Here is a 20,583-nt window from a genome sequence, read left to right on the forward strand (position 1 = left end):
GCAGTCATCCTTCTCTTTCCCTTTATAGGTGTTGAAGGGCAAGTACACCTGTGCAAGGAGAGGATTCAGTCAAATAAAAGAATCTCCCTCTTGCTGTGCTAACAGGAAAATAGGGATAAAGCAAAGTTTAAATGAAAAGAAAATGGGGGTATTTACAAATAGTTAATCAATTACATGAAGAAGAAGTACTCCCTCTGGACGCCATGTGCCTTCAGAAAGAGAAAAAAAAAAAGTTAAAGAAAGGATGCATGTTCTTCAGTTTCAAATATTACACCTGCAAATTAATGATGGATTATGCAAAAATACTTCCATTCCTTCAAAACAGTAAGATGCTGTTTGCAAGGGATATTCTTGGATATCACCAAAAATATGAATATGTTATCATGTGTCTTTGGTTACACATTTTTTTAATACTTTTTTCCAAGTTTGACCTCTTATCCCTGGTTTTGCAAATGCATGGTTTTATTTCAGTTTCTTTTATGAAACTACTTTCACACACTCATCTTTGTTCTCATCTCGGTACCAGCAAAATGTTACCAAAACTAGAAGGACAAAAATGCATTCTTCCTTCAATATCTCTGAACAATTTCTGCAACTTTACCAATGCTGCCTTTGTAAACTGAACTGCTGTATCTGAGAATAAATATAATGTGGATCTCTTTCAGGTGATATGGGGAGCTTTCATCTGAAAACATATTCAAACACTCGTCTTGATGAATGCTTGGAGTGTATTTTTTGTTTGTTTCCCATATGACATGAGATGTTAAAACCAGCTTAATACTTGGTATTGTTATTCAATATCAAATAGCTCATCCCAGATAAAAACAGAATATATTTTTGGTAACTGAGGAACAGCAAGTTCTGAAGGGTTTAAAATAGATGTCATATGATATCAGCTGTATCCTGGTGCAAGTTAGCAGACCTGAGAAACTATTCAAAGAGCAAACCAAAATGGAGGGCAGTTCTATACTCCATGCTTTCACTAACATTTATTTTGCCATTTTTGCTTTATTTTGCTTCAAGCTTTTAATTAAGATCTCCTTGGCTCTGCTGACCCATTTCTATATTGTTAAAGGCAACAGAAAAGAGGCTGCCAGGATAGCAGAAGAGATCTATGGAATAGTCCCAGGTAAAGTAAAAATTTGGTCGCTTTATCATTCAGATGCATAGTTGCTACATTTCTGTAATTTGAGGCATTTGATCGTTGAGTACCATAAAATGAGGAGTGTGTTGTTAAATGCATAAAGCAGGTGTCTTATCCTGAAGCGCCTTCCATTTCTGAGGTCTTTGCAGCGTCAGTTTGTGTTGGCATGTTTTAGGTGTGCAAAATATGAGACTCCAGCAATTACTCAGCTAGAAGGAGGACGACGTTTGCTCAAGTGAGTACGGTAAGTAATAAGATTGTTCTAGGAAGCAAGGCATTTTTTTGTGTTGATTGTGTCGGTTACAGAAGCTTTTACTAAATAACTAGGTTTTCTTACCAGAGAATACTTAGAGAAAAGTTTGAGTATGTGGATTTTCCAAAAGGAGATACTAGAAGGAGGTGATTAATGACTTTATGAATTCAAGCCAGGAATCCTTGTTTTGTTAAACCAGACCATAAAAATGAAAACAGCTAAAATTGTTCTGAAAAATAAAAGGCACAGTAATATACTGTATTTAATAGGCCGCAAGAGCTGCCATTTCATTTTTTTTTGTTCTTTTTTTTCCGAGTGGTTTTACCTCCGATGTATCACTACCATAATAATGAATAGACAGGCGTTAGCATGTCCAGTAATTCCACTAATTAAAATGACACAGTGTTTTAAATTTAGTACTAATGAGAACATATTTTCCTACTGGAAGATTTACATCAATGTTGTAACATCACTGACTTTTATGTGACTCATTTGTCAGACGCTTGCTTCACGATGAACAGCGCCACCGTGAACATGCTCATGAAAGTGAGTGGGGTTATTTCTGGTGCGAGATAGCCACTGAAAGCAAAAAGATTAAAATCTGCCCAACAGAAATGCCCCAACAAAACATTTCTCACTTATACAGAGGAGTGTATACCTCCGGGTTGTAAATATATCTGCTGTTCTCTGAAATATAAACCCAGTGATTTATTAGAGGATTTTTATACACACACACACACACACACACACACACACACACACACACACACATACATATATATACACACACAAGTGCTTTTGTGCAACTGTAGTCAGACGCTTGACAAATGTCAAGTTTTTCCACATACAGATTCTTATCTAAGTGACTTCAAGTTTAGCAGACTACAACACATTTTTGTCTGCAGGTTGCCGTTTGCAAGAAGCTATCACGGATAATCTTTCAAAACACAAGGACACGTGATGCTACTGCACACGACACTGGATTTCAGAGGGAGTTTCACAGCCTTTTCTCTTTGCAGTGACTTAGCGCAGTGGCAGCAGGGCTGCTTAATTTCTTTGTAGAAATTTAGCAAAGATACAGTGTTTTCAGACATGTCACACATAGCTGTGAAAAGAAGATGTGCCCCATATGGGAACTACATTTGCCACATGCTTCAGGGAGGTAGGTTGCTGTGGCTAGCATGACACCAGCATGTATTTTCATGGTGAGGCATGCGTGTGTGTACACATGCATTGTAAATGCACGTGAAATGAGTTTCTACATACTATATAATACACATAGGAGTGTAAATAAGGCACAGTAGCTTTATTAGCTAAGTTACTTCTGAATCTTCCTGCTCTGAGTCCTATTTTTAGTCACTTACAATGCTATCAGTCATCCAACTTTTTGAACTGAGTTTCTCTATTTCAGTTGCCAGCAACAGGAGGGATGTGGAGGTTTTGGGCCTTTCCAGGCAAATATTTTTGTTTTTTTTCCTCCACGCCTTATCTTCTAGTCCTAGGCTCATTAAACATTCTCTATCGGTCCCTGCCTTGTTCCCATTTCCGCTATTATTTTGCCTGTGAATTCTACTTTATCCCCAGAGCCAGGTCACGTGCTGTGTCAGCTAGTCTTTCTGTGCCAGCTTCCTGCCTTACGAGCCCAAGAAATGGCTCTTTAAATAACTAGAAATAAAAGCAAAAACTATATTTAAAACTGTAACCCGACGAGTTCAAGTGAACCCCAGTCTGAGGCTGCTGAAAGGAAGGTATGGCGCTGAGAAATTGCAGTGTGTCCAGCCAGATAGCGTTACTAACGTCACTGAGACGCTCCCCCAAGCTTGAAAGCATTTGCAGTGCTTTGTGCTTTCCCGCGGGAATGCGACTCTGCAAAAGCAGCGCTCAGGCTGCGGTGGTTGTTGCGAGGGAGCCGCCACCGTCTCCAGCCTTACCTCAGCACTTTCTGAGTTTATAATTCTGTTCTTCCTCCTTTATTCTGCTGTTCTGAGGCATGTTTGGGGGGTCAAGGAAGTGGCAGTAGGCTCACTTCCAGCTTTTATAGTTTGTGGGTGTGTGCGTTTCTGGTAAATATGTCAAATGTTTTAGGAGGGGAAGGGCTAGGCAACTGATAAAAATCCCCCATAGCCATGCTGCAGGGCAGCTGCTACAAGCCGTGCAGGCAGGGACGCTGCCTGCTTTTACGTCTCCAGTAGCAGCTACCATGAGGAGCCACCTCACGCAGGGAGCAGCGCTGCCTCCGAATCCCACGGTCGTTGAGATGTGTCTTTCCTCGTTTTCCTATAAGTCTGCAAACGGTCGCTTAAATATGAGTGCAATGACTCCTTTCTCTGCCCTTGCCTGTGCTGCGGTCCCTGGACATGGTCGGCTCGAGTCTCTCCATTTGCCCGGCTCCCTCTTACCCAGGTGCCGCTTGGGTGATGGGGCTTCCTGAGCATCTCAGTGACCTCCTCAGATGAGGAGTACTTTGGCCTCAGCTGAAATCTCTCCTGTGCCCTTTGGCATGAGGTCTCCAGGGATGTTTTTGTGCCTCTCACTGATCTCTCTGTGCATGTGAACATGTGAAACGGAGATAAATTCCACTTTGCATTCTCTCTGGTGTGTTGTGCAGCTGAAAATATTAAAGAGGACATGCAGTTCAAATATTGTGCTTGTGGGGTTCCTATATAACACAGCATGAACACAGAGCTGATATTGCTTCCCTCCTACTGCACTGCAAGTGCCAGCAGCCCTTGGAGAAGCATTTACTACAAGCTGTGTGGCAGTATGGTTTTAAATGTTAATACAGGACAAGTAAATTTGCTCTCCACTAGAGCTGCAGTAACTTAATGTTGACTCACTGACTGTAAATGTAGGCAGTAGCTAGGTTAAGGAAAAACTTTCTATGGTATATGAATAGATTAAGAAAAGAAAAAGGTTAAGCTAGCCTGCACTAAGGAGTCTGCAGCTTAACAGTTCAAAGTGATTAAGGAAAGAGAAGTGAAACCTCAGGCAGAATTTATGTTTTCATGATTTTTTTCTGAAATCTTCTAGCGAGTAGGAGGATGAGATCTGGTCCCAACTGGTCTGAGTTGGAGGATATTATTTATGAAATTGTCAGTTCAGGAAATAAAACTGCCAAGGACATGCTAGAATTCATTTGATGGACAAGTTTACCTGCTATGAGTCTCTTAATAAAATGCAAGAGAGTCTAGGAAATGATTTGTGACAACAGCTCCCCGGAAAAGACGGGGGCTGATATATTTAAAAATGAGGATTGCAGGCTTCTGAAGCCCCTTGGCAAGACTCAGCAGCTCTAAACTTGTGGTCTTTGCTGAAGCATGGTTTTAACTGATTTTAAAAGTCCTGCCACAAGCTTTGTTTAGGTCCCCTAACAAGAGACCTGCTTTCTGCAGAGCACTGAGCCTCCAGCTCCTCCACTGCAATCAATTTTTCAAACGGTTTCCTCGCTGATACCGCATTGGTTGCAGGCCCAGCGTGCGTTTGCACTCAGATGTGCTTCCCCAGCACTCCCAGGATCTCACTTGCGTTATGTACCTGAACTGACTTGTATTCGTGTGCTGTTTTAGGCAGCTGGGCAGACAGGTCGCCGCTACACGATGCTGCGTTCCAAGGACGCCTCCTGTCTTTGAAAACCTTGATTGCACAGGTAAAAGCCCCCAGGTAAAGAAAAGGTTGGGCAGCAGCCTAGTTACTGTTAGACTGCATCTCTGAGAAGGTGAGTCAATAACAGGCTGCAGCAGGGCATGAGGAAGACAGATGTATATATCATGTACTCACCTGCATATCTTTGGGCATGTACTGGTTTGCTTAGGTAAGATGCTGGGGACAAGCCCAGGACAGAGGTTGTAGCATACAGCTTTCCATATAATAAGTAGTGATCCTTGGGCTCCTTTTCAAGAATAAATAGTGCAAACTGGGCTTGGGGAAAAAAGAGACTATATGTGTATCAGCTGTTCCTAAAAGCCAGTATAAAACTGCAAAAGTATGCATTGCTTTATAAAATGGCAAGCACGGTCTTCCTAAAGAGAGATTTGTCAGCTTGAAGCCTTCTACTCCAAATGAAATGAAGCATTCAGAAAACATTCAGAAAAGAGAGGAGGAAAGGATAGATTGGGGTGACAAGAAGTTGGATGTGAAAATGTGTAGCTGCAAGGGGACAAGTTACAGCCCTTTGTGCTTTGCCAACCATCCTCCTTATCACTTTTCCTTAAACCCAGTGCCTTAATCTGGCACAAATGAGTACACCCTCCTCTCCCCCTTAAAAGAAGATAAATGCCATGAAATTAATTCCCTGAGTGTAAGTTTTGTAACTTGGTAGTCAGATCTTTTATACAGAATAATTTTTACCAGCGATGATTTTATCCAATAGTTTTTACCAGTGGTGGTTGGCTTGCACAGCCAAAGCCCACATCTTGAACGGACAGCGTCCAGGAGCAGTGGAGCTGCCAGCGCAAAATCCTCCACTCCCGGCGTTTGTCGGGCATGGTCACTGCTGCAAAAGGCTGCTGTTTACAACCAATTTTCCCCTACCATTTCCTCATCTGCCTTTTCCTCACCCTCTGGCATCAAAAGATTTTTAGGGAAAAGCAAGTGAGGGTTAGAGATAGCAACGAAGAGCGACCATTTGTTCAGGGCTTTGCTGGCTTTCTTACCCCCACTGCCCCACCGTCTCCATTTACACCAGTGACTTTACACCTGATTTAGTGAGGGACAGCGCACGAGCACAGTGTGCCTCTAGTGAAACACATTCCTCTAAAGCCATCCATTTCTGTGTTTCCTTGAATGTGCAGCAGGGTGACAATAAATGCATGTACATGAGAAAGGTGCCTTGGTACCACCAGGACCAGAGAGGCATTAAAACGAGACAGGACCAAGACACTTTTGCCTGACCATGGCACCTCCCTGCAGTATTTGCACATCGTGCATTTGAACACGTTCTGCTACCTGCTTTGCAGAAAACACACGGTCTGACTTGGAGGGTAGCTGGGAACAAGGAAGAGCAGAAGCAGTCAGGGTTGTGGTTATACATTAGCTAGTTAATCTACCCTTTCTCCTTCTCTCAAAGACATTAATTTTAGGAGTGAAGGATGGGGGCCCTTGCTGATGAGAAAAGATCAAGACAGCAGTATCTGTAGAGAGTGGATTGGAGATGATCTAAGACAGTTTGATAAATGTAGGAATGAAGCTATTCATGGAGCAGTGTAATCTTTGCTCACTGTTTCTAAGATAATTATGCTATTAGTCTAAATTAAATATGGAGCTATACTTCAGGATATATATGGGGCTTTTGGAATTCCCTGTCTTAGGATCACAGCTTTCAAAGAAAGCCCATAAGGCTTCTCCTGCAAAAGGGATGCCTTTAAGTTGGAGGACTATTTGTGCAGGTAAGAGACTGAGCAATGTTGTTTAAAAGAGCTCAAGTGAGAGCACTGGTGCCTGTTACTGCATCAGAAGAAGTGTTTGATTTTTCTGATAGGTTGGCAAGAATTTATAATAATCTGAAAATAAGGCTTATAATGAGCAGAATTTGGCAAACATTATAATAAGATCTATAACTCCATCTCCACCAAGCAATGGAAGAGGAAGAGGTTTTCCCCAGTATATCAGTACTTATTCTTCCATTTGCAATAACCAAGTTTCTTATGTTAAATAGATACATCTGAATATATTAAACATATATCTGAATGTGTAAGTATAGCCTTCTTCTCATCAGAAGTCTCTAGAAGACATTCCCCTTGAAGAAATATACTGATCAGTAAATGTAAAACATCTATAAAATTACAAAATGGAATATTCTCAAAAATTTTTCAAGATTTTTATCTATTCCCCTGGCATTGATATAAAGCAAAAGATAATTCCTAGGACAGCTTTTATATTAATAATACTCCCATGTTACTGAAAAATGATCATTTTTCTAACTTGAAATTTCTATCTTAAATGATTAGAGTAATTTGCTTTTAACAGTCTTTATATCAGGATTTTACAGTGTTATATTGCTAGCAGATGTTTATTTCTATGGATAGTATTTGCTACTGCATACCAAAAAGTGCATTGCTGCCATCTTGTGAGCTGCCTCGTTTATAGCATATTTAATAGAAAGGAACTATATGATAGAATTTAAGACTTCAGATGTAAAATAGAACTGCTTCCAAGCTGTTTCTCACATAAGATTGTAAAATCTTGCTTTCTGCAGATGAGATGTATGGTGATTTCCTTCTCTTTCACGAATATGTCTGGTTTCTGTTTTTGCAGGAACAGGTGTAAGAATAGTTATTTGGGGAAATACCTATAATGAGGCATATATAAACGACAGTTCTTTTCTTCCAGAGTAAAACATTTCATAGGTAGCGTAGAAAAGAAACAGCTTTGTGGGTGGGATTTCTCTCATCTGCTCTACAGATCTACCAGGTACTTACTATGTCTGAGTGAAGCACACCAGGTACCCCGTATAGTCATTGGAAGTACTTTTAGGATAGAAATCATCTGACCAACTTGAGATACGTTCTTTAACATGAGAAGAGTCATGTCTTGTAGGTGCCTATTTCTCTCCATTGAAGGAGCTTAGGTGTCCAGCTCAGTAGCTGATATCTGTACTGGAGATGTCCAGGTACAGGTAAGTAAGGTGAATCCCACCGCCTTACCTCAGGAAACCAGCACCACTCCTGACCACAGTATTGAATATGCAGATTAAATGTGTAGCTTTTGACAAAATGACAGTCTCTTTTTTTTTTTTTTTTGTATCTGGTAATAGGAAAGTCAGTGTCACCCTTATAGGCTAAAGAAACATAATGTGTTTCCTGCGATTAACCGTGCATTACAAAGAAATAGAAATAACAGACGCAGTTCATTGCTACTTCTTGAATTCCATCTCCAGTGAAAATGTTTGGAGACGAGTCCTGAAAAGCAATAATCCAGTCAGAGCATGTTCCCTTGACATTTACCCAGCGGCGCGGCCGGAGCCGGGCAGGACCGACCGTCCTCGCCTCGGGGCGGACCCGGGGGGCAGCGCTTGGCCTGAGGAGCGCTTTTCCCTCACGGCTGTGCTCTGAATTCCAGGGATTCAACGTGAACCTCGTGACCACCGATCGGGTTTCGGCTCTCCACGAGGCCTGCCTGGGCGGCCACGTGGCCTGCGCAAAGGTGCTGCTCGAGAACGGCGCTCAAGTGAGTCCCGGGACCCCCAGCGGTGCCGTGGTCGCCCCGAAGGGGCCGGGGCCCTTCCCACGTTCAGCATCAGCTGAGATTCACGAAAGACCTAGAAGTGAGGCAGAATCAGTCCACCAGATAGAAACATTTTAGGCACAAAAAAGGGAGGGGAAAAAAACCCCAATGCTTTGTTTTCATGGATAATACATTTGCCTTCCTCCAGTGTCTGCTTTGGTCACTGAATTATTTTTTTCTGTTTTATCTCTGTGAAACATAATACTGATCGATGGAAAAAGAATGAGGAAAATCAGGTTAAAATAACCTTGAAGAACCCCCTTTTTTTTTCTCCCCTGGAAGATTCACTAGAATTGCCCCTGTTTTTCCATGGAATAGTTGGGGAGTCTCACATAAGTGAAAATGGATGTGCTTAAAGCAATGAAACATTTTATCCGTTAATAAAATAACAGCATTTCCTCAGCTGGACCTAAGGTAAAATACACGGTAAAAATGGAGATACAGGAATAGGGTAAAATATATGAGGATATATTTTATCTAGCTGGGTTACAGGATTTTCAAGGACAATTTACATGGCAAGAAAATACGCAACACCAGAACAGGCAATCAAGCTACCCTTTGCAGAAGAAAATGCATTTGTTAACTTCCTATACTACATGTCAAATTTCAGTCCCTTAGACATACGGAAAAAATCCCTTCTTTATGCTCAGATTTACTTGATTTTGGTATACTAATGGCAATATCTGTTTATAACTCATAGAATCTCTGAATTATCTATTACTTTCCTGAGAAATCAGCCCATTCCTGGTAATTGTTTTTGTTTTTTCCCTTCATTCTTTGCTCATAAATAAAGTCGCTGGGTAGTCATCTACCTTCTAGGAGGAAGTGTACCATTTTGCTGCTCTGTTTTATTGCTGTGGTCTTCTTTATTTCCCGCTTTACCAAACCATTTACTCCAGAGCAGCTGTCTTACCAGTCTTCCCTCTTTTACCAGTTAAACGAATGCCTAATGGAAAGGGAAACCAAAGTAGCCATTTTTCTTCTTCACTTACCTCCTTACTTACCCTCTGATAACAGTTTGGCTGAATTGATGGCCCTACTGTTAAATGGCATTGATAGACCCCTAGTGCCTCCAGCAGCTCCAGCCACGTCTGCCTTGTGCGATGGTGTGGGTGCACCAGGGGCTGATAGACTGCATCATGAAACCTGTCTAAAATACAGATACCCCTCCAAATCTGAGCAGACAGATGTCCCCCACACTGCATCCCCTGGTAGTTCCCCATACGATGCCAGTTTACCCAGCCCCTGACCCTGCCATGTTTATTTTCCAGACAAATCTGTTCCCTGAATTGTTTTTGTATGAAGCTGAGCAAGCTTCATACCCTACAGAGGTAGGGACTGACTGACCCAGTATAACTACTGAAATACATAGCTGCAACTTCGTGTGTAGGAACATTCGTTCGTCCTAGTAAATATACTTTTTAGACCTGTTGGAGCCAACTGCTTTGCCCTTCATTGAAAATGGCAAGGACTGATTTATAACTCTGAAAACAGCACTTTGTAGGAAAGAGTTCTCTAATATAGCATCAGATAAGAGTTCTGCAGTTGAAATAAGCATGAGCAAATGATATGAAGAAATGTATCAACTGCTTATAGTCCCTTGCTGAATTAGCTAGAATAAATTAATAGCTTCTTAAACATCACCGGCTTTCTCCACATTCCAGACAAAATATCTTGCTAATTAAAATGCAGCAGCTAATGTATTTCTGTCCTGGTGCTCCCACCCCCTTTGTGGGACTGTTCTGTGGCTGTTAGCAAGCTCCAGCAGCAGCAGATTTCCCCAGCGGCCCAAGGCTCCTCCAGCCCTTTCTGGTTTCTTTCCTGCTCTCGTGGATTTAGAAATTGCAAAGGTTGCCACGTGGTTTCATGATCTGTCACCCTTTTCCAGTTTGCCATGGAATTAAAGAAATATGGCTTTGCTACACGAATTGCCTCTGAGGGCTTGCTGCATAGTTAAACTTAGTAGCTAACGCTGTGCACAGCACAGTGCAGGGACTGTGCTGTCCCATTAGGGAATGATGAACAGTGTTTTTTGTCAGATCTCTGTACCGGAGGTCAAGGAAGGACATTCTTTCTCTCTGACACACACACACGCATATGAAGACAAACCCTTGCCAGTTCCACTTCTGTTTGTGCTTAAGACCATTTCTGTGATTTTTTTCTTTTTTTGTTGGAAATGTGTTTTCAGGTGAAAGTATAAAACATGAAGTATATGTTTTCATTAAAAAAGTAGAACCATTTTTGTCTGAAAACAGGAATGTATTGTGGCTTTGAGTTGGTCCAAACTAAACAACCATGAACATACCTAAGATCTCTGTGGAAAAAAAAAAAGAATTTACATTTTCTGAGCAACTCTAGAAGGAACATTCATAGTAGTCAGTGTCATTGCCTTATAGAAGTAGCTGTCTGAGAAACTGGACAGACCTTGAAGCAGAATGTTATGTATGTTGTTCTACAACATGTAACTCTGAAAGTTATGAATAAAAACAGTTCTGATATTAAGCAAGACAAATGTCCCTTTTGGTGCATTTCTGCTAAACTTGTTATGCACGCTAAAATTGCATGCCCTTTACATCATGTTTTTATAAGCATTTGTTGCTGTTTCAGGTCAATGCAGTCACTGTTGATGGGATCACACCTCTGTTTAACGCCTGCTGCAGTGGCAGCGTGGCTTGTGTCAACATGCTGCTCGAATTCGGAGCCAAGCCACAGCTCGGGAATCACCTTGCTTCGCCTATTCATGAAGCAGTGAAGAGAGGTAACATCCAGGCTTTGAGTGAGGTTAATGACACCTAAATCAGGAATATATGGTCTTTTGACTTTAAAGACGTTTTATATTTTTCTGCTGAGAACTTGCACAGCAGAGACAAACATGCTTGGCTTATTCCCACCTCTTGTGCCTGTGGATTGTACTTGGGTGCATCCTGTTCTGTGGCACTAAAATAAGTGACAGCTTTTCTTCACCACACAGGTCACAGGGAGTGCATGGAAATCCTTCTGGCCCATGAGGTGGACATCGATCAAGAAGATCTGCAGCATGGGACACTGCTTTATGTGGCTTGCACATACCAAAGGACAGACTGTGTCAAGAAGCTTTTAGAGCTAGGTACACCTGGGAAAGGAGGTTACGGGGGAGCTGTGGCAGCATGAGCCAGCACTGATGGTTTCTCTGGGTTGTCTCTCCGCTGCAAACATTGCAGGTTCTTTTCCTAAGAGATCTTTGGACACCTTGAATCTGTGAGATTTGTTTTCCAATAATTAAAAATTTCACCTACATACATGAAAAATATAGGATTTCCTTAGTAAAAGAATCACTAATTACAGAGACTTACCTGAAACATAGCCTGTCTAAATGTGAAATGAAGATTTATTTTTCCAGAAAGAATGACAGAAAGCATAGACAATAATATCGATGACCAAAATTAACTGTTTAGATTATGATAAACTGCCATGCTAAGCATTAGCTTCCTCTACTTCTCAGTTGGTGAAGACAGCAGTAAAGACATTTGAAAAGATATCCCCTCTAGGCCTAGGCACAGTGTGGGAGCTAGTGTAAATCCTTGCTGCCAGGGTACACCGGGTAATTTACACCTGCTAGATGTATGGTCGGCTGTGCACAGCAAGCCCGGGGCAAGCAATTTGCTTGCTGTGCTCCCAAAGTTATAATGAGATATATAAAGTGTGTTTTTCCCCCGGTAGTTGACATAGTTGATGTTACATTTTATGATATTAACAAAGGTACCTAACATATGCTAGATTTCAAACATCTGCTGGGTTGACAGTCAAAGCATTTCCGTGCTTGTTCGGTTCTGTCCATCTCAGACAGCATTCGGTGGTTCAGTAGACATTTATACAGCAGGTATCTGACTTGCTGAATTTAGTGCTGCTTTCTTTTTGAGAAAAAGGAGGAAGGCCTGTACCAGTGATCTCCTTCATTTATTGAGACCAACATGTGTGATGCAGATCGTTGATTCAAACAATTTGAACCTAACCATGTGCTCTTGTTCACCTAAGGAGCCAACGTTAATGTGGGTAAACGATTAGACACCCCCCTTCATGCTGCAGCAAGGAAATCCAGTGTGGAAGTGGTCGTCTTGCTGACCGACTATGGTGCCAGCCTGAAATGCAGAAATGCTGATTTCAAATGTGCACTGGATCTTGCTGCACCCAACAGCAAAGTGGCACAGGTGCTTTTGCTTCGGGAAGGTAATGATTCCTTTTTTTCTTCTCTTTTTTTTTTTAAAAAAAATAGAAGAGTATCTTTTTAAATAAAAATAGAAGAGTCTTTGTTTCCTTTACTCAAGTACTTTTCTTAGCTCCTTCTCCACATGCTGCCTGTATAAGTTCTCCTGGCTTCTCTGCCAATTTCAAGCTGAGAGAACATGACACAGAAATGAGTAAGAGATCTCTGCTTTTTTGCTAGAGCTGCTACCAAATATTTGGGCGTTAGTGGGAATCTTGGTCAGTTGTTCCATACTTTTGTTTTCCATTTACTAATGGAAAATTATACTTATTTTCTTATAGGGACTCTAGGGACTAAGGTTTAAAAATTGCTGTGACAGTTTATTCATTGGCATTATGAAAGCTATTTTGGTAGCACCATCCTGCATTCAACTTGGCTCCATGGCTCACTGCCCAGTTTTCTGCAGAAAAAGTGACATGCATGTGGGCTCCCTTGGTCATGGGGAGAAAGTGGAGCTAGCTGCCGCGTGGCTCTTCAACTTCTGCTCTTGTATGTGGATTGTGGGGCAGCAACTCAAACACAAACTAGCGGTGCCCTTTGCAGTTTACTTTTAGCCTCTTTGCAATATTGATAGTGGCCTTTTCAGTCCACTCTGAAGAAAATTCTAAGTAGAAATGAATGTAGATCTGCTTGAATCATTTTCACCTATTCTTTTTGTATAGTATGCAAAGCCAAAACTGGAGGTCCAGTAATTATACCCCTGGGGCTTGGACATGCTGACTTAACTACCTCCTCCTCTGACCTCCCTGTTTCTCAGCTCACTAGTTGGTTCTTTGCCAAGCCTGGAGGGGCCGAATGCTCCTTCCCCACTGCAGGCAGGATACCCGCCTGCGCGGGCACCTCTGGCTCTCTGCTGCGGCAGAGTGAAATGCAGCGTGCATGGAGAGCCCAGAGCGGCCTAGCGGTGCAAAGTAACTCTCAAATGGTAAATTGTCAATGCAGTGGATAGGCTTTTTGCTGGCCCTCTGCATGCAGGTGGGTTTTGCAGGGAAAATGAAACATTGGCTTAATATTCTTCCATCCTATTCCCCTTTTCCATTGCATTTTGTGCAGAATCTTAACCTGTCCTATCTAAAACTTGCCTAGAGGGCTTTTGCCTAAATGTTTTTCACCTCTTGTGACTTCTGTCACAGTATCTGAGATGCTCAGGGCTGAGCAATGGTAGGCTGCGTTAGCAAAGACAGCGCTTGCAGATGACCTGTTCCAATTGCCCTACCTGTAGGAGAGTTTGTATAAATAAAGAAATCTCCCAATATTAATAATTTTCTCTTCCTGAGCTTCCTTTTGATTTCTACTTTCAGCTTTTCACTCTGTTCTCCCACACAGTCAGATGGACTATAGAACACTATAATTCTTGCTGGCTCTTCACTTGTCAGAAATGAAATTTCTTCAATATCTGAATAAACTCACATACCCCTTCAGTCTTGCTTCCAGATGCTTTGCTCTATCTTCCATCTACAACTGAATGTTTTCTCTACTTAATCTGTGTTTTCTGAGGACCTTCTGTCCGAAATAAGCACCCTAAGGACTTCTCTTGAAGAATTTTCTTTTTGCCTCCTGATTTTTCTGCTGTGGTTTCTTTGGTGGCTCCCTTTAATTCTTACTCTTCCTGGCTATTGCGCAACGTGAAATGTCAAATGTTACTGTTTTCCTAACTACTTAGGGAGACGGCTTCTTACTTCAGCTTCAGTGACAGTAGTATAAGTGCTTTCTTCCACATATCCCTTCATTATTTTTCTATTAAGTTCATCTCAGGGGCCATTATCAGCCTATTTAAGCTCCTATTCTTTTTTTTTTTTTTTTTTTTTTTTTTTTTTTTCTACAGTAAAAGCACATTTAGGTGAAGCCTACCTGGAAGATGTAAGGACAGGCTTTAAGCACACCTCATCAGCCTGTGCTTTCAAACATTGCTGTGATAGCCACTGTTTGGCCAGAGCTGAGGGACTGAGTCAGGGCTCAAAAACTGAGCATCTCTGAGCAGATACAAAGAATCAGTCTTACAGCTCTAGCAGGAAGAAAATTAAGTGCAGAGAGAGGAGGGGAGGGAAAACAGAAGGGAAAGCAGGTATACATTCACCAGCAAGTTGCATTTGCCTATGCAGTCATATAGTTGCCTAAGCACTAGAACTAATGAATACTCATTTCCAGCGAGTTTGTGCCTTGAGTGACTTTCGTCTGCCCTGTACCAGGGTTGGGCTGAGAGTGCCTGCCTCATCCGTATCGGGGAAGCCAGCTAGGCAGAATCCTTGGGGTGCAGGAAGGTCCAAATGACTGCTGTGCCTACCCTTTCTATAACACACAGGAGTCCTCTGGCAGCTTTCTTACCGGTGGGTTCTCTGATGTCTAACAAGGGTTTATCACATGCTGCACCCTTTCCCTCAGGGCAAGAGAAGGGCAACAGAGTCTTTCTTTCTTTCTTTCTCTCTCTCTCTCTTTCCTTTTTTTTTTTTTTTTTTTTTTTTTTTTTAATCTGTGCACTTTTGTGCACCAAACTTTGCAGAAATTTCTATCTTTGAGGTCTTTTTCCCTAAGTCAGAATTAATTAAATTGGACAAGGCATTGAAAAAATGATTTGAGAGAGCATTGATAGACTGACTGACATACAAAAATATTCAGAGATGAGGCAGTCCTGTAAATGGGCTAACCTGCAGTTACTATTTGCACAAGTGCCTGCAGAGACACTAACTGTTGGCAGAAGCAGCTGCACGTCCTGTATGTTTAAACAACCAACTACATTCACCATAGCCACTATATGATGGCTGGTCTACGCTGAGCACCTCTACAGCTCCCCATAATCTAGCTTGTTTTTCTCCTCACGACACTGCTGGGAGTTTCCTTGTTTCTTGGGCAAGGGCTACGCCTCCTGGTGTTCTGTCTCTGAAGTGAGTGTCTTTATGCCATTTTAAGTGTTTGCTAAAGAACAGAAGCATAAAAATCTAGCCATGCATGCAGAAAAAAGCTTTTAGTGCTCATTGTTTTCAAACTGATGAACCAGTTTCTACAAAATAAGTCAAATATGAACAACAGCATATTTAGGTATTTAGCTATCTTTGACTTATATAAGTCATTGCAAGTGCATTTGCATATGCAAGTGTAGTGCTTGATCTGATTTTCAAACCTTGCTTGTGTTTGTTACTTGCTTTATGACTCATATTGGTAGTGGAAGTGCTTGTCTTTCCCTTTCTTTTCCCAGGTCCTGCCAGCCTTGCCCAACTATGTCGGTTGTCTATCAGAAAGCATCTGGGCCGATCATGTCTATATGCAGTCCACAAGCTGCACCTGCCTGAGCCGCTTGAGAACTTTCTCCTATATCGATAAATATGTGAGGAATAAATGGTTGTTTACTCCAAAATTATTATATCAAAAAAAAAAAAAAAAATCAAAGACATCATTTACTGTCTACTGCATAAATTGAAGCCAATGGAAAACACTTTTTCATAGGCACTGAATGATATTATGGATATAACACCCTCACAATTTAATGTAACATCCACTTAGGACAGATTGAGAAGTTATCATACATGAACAGATTGCTTGACATGTTTTTGTAGATGCAATTGCACACATTCACCCACCCACAGACACACACAAATGGATTTCCCCTACATTTAGTGATATCTCATGATCCTATATTTTCATGTAATGTCTGTACAACAGCTTCCTTTTCTTGCCCTCCAGGCTTACCATCAAAATCAAGAGAGTAGCTGTTAGTCTTCCCTCAGTGTGAGAATGAAAAACCTTTGGCACCCAGTTTCAGCTGCATATCATGTATCGCACACCTTTGGTTCACTTTGGCTTCAAGTCCTGCCACTTCTTTTCTGTGCTCTAGAGCTGTTGCAGTGACTTGCAGTAGGCTCTGGCTTCACAGCCATCTGGCCCCTTGCCCTGAGTCCAGATGTCCATGAAACGAATGCATCTTATCCTCTGCTAAGTGAGTGGTGTTACCAAAGCAGGTGTGGGATCTTGGGTAAGTTTTCCCCATGGATGAGTACGGGTCTTAAAATTCTCATCTTTTCTAAAAGAAAAATTCTCTCTAAGCTGTAACACTTGAGATCTGGCTATGTTCATTATATGAATCATTTTTCTTAGCTAAATTTGAGGGCAAAACTAAAAATGTTATTTTCATAGACATTGTAGGTCAGCTTTCAATGTCTGTTTTTTGCAAAGTTTAAAGAAAACCAAAGGAATGAGCTGCTTCTCTCCTGTTTGTCTTTGCATGTTGAGATGTTTTGCAAGATAGATCCTCAGACTATAGGGTGAGAGAGCAGAAGGGCCTCTAAAGGTGGTTTTACATTACCTGAATGCTTGCCTTGATGGATATTGCTCATCAAGAGACATTTGCAGGCTTATCTGCTCTCTCATCCCCTGCTCTATAGGCTTTCACCACCTCCAAAAGAAAGGGATTTTTAAAGTGTGTTATGATTTTAGCTCTTGGGATAGTTGTGAAAATGTTGTTAGGGCTAGTAGCTTGGATAGAGAAGAACGAAAAACATAGACCTTTTCGAGCACAGAAATTTGGGATCCAGTGATTGCTTCTATGTTTGTATAGTTCTATAAGGATTTATCTGTTTTCTTGGAGGTTGCTCTGGGAGGCAAAACATTTCTTCAAACCTGAGTTTTGGTAAATTTTTGCCATGAGATGGGCAATGGAGGCTCACTGGATTTAATAAAATGGAATTAAAGGTAAAAGGAGAGTCTTTCCCACTTAGCTCAACTTTAAGGGTTTGAGATGCAGCTACATTTTCAGCTTATGAGACACAGTGGTTTTAGGATAAGCCATTCATGCTAGTTTCTGGCCGTTTCATTTTCACAGCCAATATACCAGGAGTCAGGAGAAATGGGCATGTTAGAGTTGGAATACCTAATGGATTCCAGACACCTTTGAATTCCTGTCCCTGCTCCAAAGCGTCAGCCTGCCTGGTTTGGTTTGATGCTAGTCCCTTAACATCACTGTGACAGTACCCTCTCTGAAACAGAGGACTAATATTACCCATACTTTTTATGATTAATTCAGCACGTGTAAGATAAACTGTGCTCCTAGCAGTTCATGAGCCTAGACCAATGCTACAGCCACAAATGAATATAGTATTCAGCCTGTGAAGCAGCCTGTGTTTGCACGTATTGAGTGCTCTTTGACAGCAAGAGCTATTGCTCATAAAGTTTCCAGAGGCATGAATGACCTTGTATAGTACAGTATATCATGAATCTCAGAGATTTGAACTCTAAATTCTCAAGAACTTCTGAAAATCAAATACTATCAAGAAAGCAATGTCTATATTAATTTGATGTCAGCGGATCTCTCTCAATCTTGTCTTTACTGTCAGCTCTGTTTATAAAGTGGCAGTCAAAATACAATCTGCTATTCAAATAGAGTCTCAGCTGTGTGGATTGTCAAAGTTGTATTACAATCAAGGAACTAAGACAATTTATGGGATCTATTTTGGAAGGTGTAATATTGAATTGATTTCCTACTGCAATCATCAGTGAACGCAGTATTTCACTTGCATGGGATTTTAAATTGAAATAATGTATCTTCATTAAGGAAATACAAAGCCTCCCCTCTTGGAAAGGTTTATGTTATGAAGCAGCAGAAGCTGCCCTATATTTATTGCTGATATTAGCTTCCTAACAAAAAATCACCTTGCCTTTGCTGTCTCCTAGATACAGCATTCTTCCTGAAGTTCTTCATGTCAGAGATTCTGAGGGAATATAGTTTTAAAAAATCAGAACAGAAGTTTGGAAGTCCTGATGCTAAGAAATTTTGTCGGAAACTTTACTTAGACTTTCTTGTTCTTATCTCAAAAGTGGCTCAGATTAAAAATATTTAATTTTCATCAACAGTGCTTTGCATTGTAGCAACGCAAGGAAGTATTACTGAGGAAATAGTGGGAGAGAGTATTTCACTTTTTTGCGAATATGCCCTGTCTCATGTGAAGCTAGGGAAGCACTGGGATAGCACTGGGATAACTTGCTAGGAGACTATGGAATCTCCTTAGTGATTTTTCAGAACGAGTTTGAAAAACATCAGGTATGAATACAGCTGCTTTTCCCTCAGGTGGGAGAAGGGTTAACCAACCTTACATGGTCTCTGTTCTTCAGAATAGGTGGCATCATTTCTGGAATTCTGTGATCATTCAGAAACCAGTTATTTAGGTTAAATATGTTTTTTTTGGGGAACACATAAATTTTTCTGTACTGAAATACTTGCTGTTATACCACGTCAATATGACTTTCTCCCCAACAATTGCTAGTAGTGTCCACCTTAGTGGACACTAGTGAAACCAAGTGAAAAGTGTAGCATATCTCTTCATGAATGATCACAGAATATCCTGGCTAAAGGAAAAGTCTTTTTCTGGCCACCATCATTTACTGATTCTAAGCACAGACACTGACTTGTAGCTTAGAATAGAGCTTGGACTATGGATGTTCATTAGCCATAAAGCTGTTGGTCTTGAGCAGAAGTGATTTAAATAGGTTGCTAATGTACAGAATAAAACCAAAATATTTCCTTTTATATTTCTCAATCTGCTGGGCTGCTTTTCAGTTTTTTTTTTCATATGTTATGAGTGAGCCAGTGTGGACTCAGAAATGCTGGTGATAGAGACCTCACAGGTGTCAAACCAACCAAGCACTGATTTCAAGCTACCATTCACTACTTAATATGTCCCCATCATTGCTTACTTCAAATCAAAACAAAGTTAAATGGGCTTCGTATCATTCCTGTCTTTATCTTCACTCTAAAATAAGTAATATTCCTATCTATGTTCATTCTACCAAAAGATTCATTTCACATCTCTAACCATCTTATTTGCAACCATCTTATCACAATTGCCATCAGTTTACACTAACTCATAAAGATGGTTGTGGTAATTTTCTTCTTGCTTCAGCCTCCTTGCTGCCTCAATGCTCTAGTCCTACACTTGCCGCCACAGGTTTCTGCACAGCTTGCAAGTGCCTTTACCTAGATTCTCATCTGCAAGCACACTGACTTACAGGCTACCCCGTCAGGAACATGTGACAGTGAAAGCAAATAGACTGACATATTTTGAAAGGGTTTAATAAACAATGACTCTGACCATCAGTAGCAAAAGAAATGTTGCATTCTAGCCCAAACCCTAAAAGATCCCAGTTCTGGTCTCCTGACCAGCCCATTGGTTCGATCTCTTGACAGGAAATCCTGCCTAGTACTTAACTTTTTATAGTAGATGTGTGAATCCCTGATTTTTGATTGGTTTTCTGTCTATCCAACAAAAAAGTAATAGAAAGAAGGGAAAGCTTCTGAAACTTGTGGCCATGCTCTAGGTGCTGAAATCCTGCATGTCTGCCTTGAAGTGTTGACCCTTCTCCTTCCCGGGCAGACACAGTCCAAACGGGAGGGCTATCTGCCCACCTGAGCGCTCCCACTTCATGAGACAGGACAAGCATGTGCCACTTAGGATGGTGCTAACTGGGGCTTATATCCCCCTACTCTGTCTTCCGATGGGAAGTGGTCCCTCATTTTATGATAGAAATTGGTGTTGCACTGCCCACGTGCAAGCTGTTGTGAAGGGAGGGGTGCCCTCCCTCTGTGCTGCTCGCCCTCCATCATATTTTGCAAACACTGCTGGGCGAGAGGCGCAAAGAGATCGGCTGGCACAGAGGCAGGCTGCTATTGGCATTAAACAGCCCCCTCTAGTACTTACTGGATTGCAAACACTAGTGGTGTGCCCCAGCAGGGCAGTG

The 20,583-nt window shown here is 41.4% G+C and overlaps 1 protein-coding gene across 2 annotated transcripts; it reads left to right on the forward strand.

Annotated features, from left to right (window-relative positions):
- The first annotated feature begins 951 nt into the window (after positions 1-951).
- ASB11 (ankyrin repeat and SOCS box containing 11) lies at positions 952-16,956 on the forward strand. 2 transcript variants are annotated; one of them, XM_062574449.1, is made up of 7 exons: positions 952-1,129; positions 4,964-5,043; positions 8,454-8,561; positions 11,226-11,376; positions 11,590-11,724; positions 12,633-12,824; positions 16,055-16,956. In XM_062574449.1, exons 1-7 carry the CDS (start codon positions 952-954, stop codon positions 16,177-16,179), a joined length of 969 nt encoding a protein of 322 aa, XP_062430433.1. In that variant the 3' UTR covers positions 16,180-16,956. The 2 variants fall into 2 exon arrangements, with proteins under 2 accessions (XP_062430433.1, XP_062430443.1); XM_062574459.1 differs by having other exon boundaries at positions 8,505-8,561.
- Positions 16,957-20,583: the final 3,627 nt, after the last annotated feature.

Source organism: Rhea pennata, chromosome 1 (assembly GCF_028389875.1).
Source record: "Rhea pennata isolate bPtePen1 chromosome 1, bPtePen1.pri, whole genome shotgun sequence".
NCBI classification, from domain to species: Eukaryota; Metazoa; Chordata; class Aves; order Rheiformes; family Rheidae; genus Rhea; species Rhea pennata.

Coding starts and splice junctions, on each gene's coding strand:
- ASB11 (XM_062574449.1), top strand. CDS start 952: ATGGAGGGCAGTTCTATACTCCATGCTTTCACTAACATTTATTTTGCC. Junction 5,044..8,453: donor TGAAAACCTTGATTGCACAG/GTAAAAGCCCCC, acceptor TCTGAATTCCAG/GGATTCAACGTGAACCTCGT. Junction 12,825..16,054: donor GGTGCTTTTGCTTCGGGAAG/GTAATGATTCCT, acceptor TTCTTTTCCCAG/GTCCTGCCAGCCTTGCCCAA.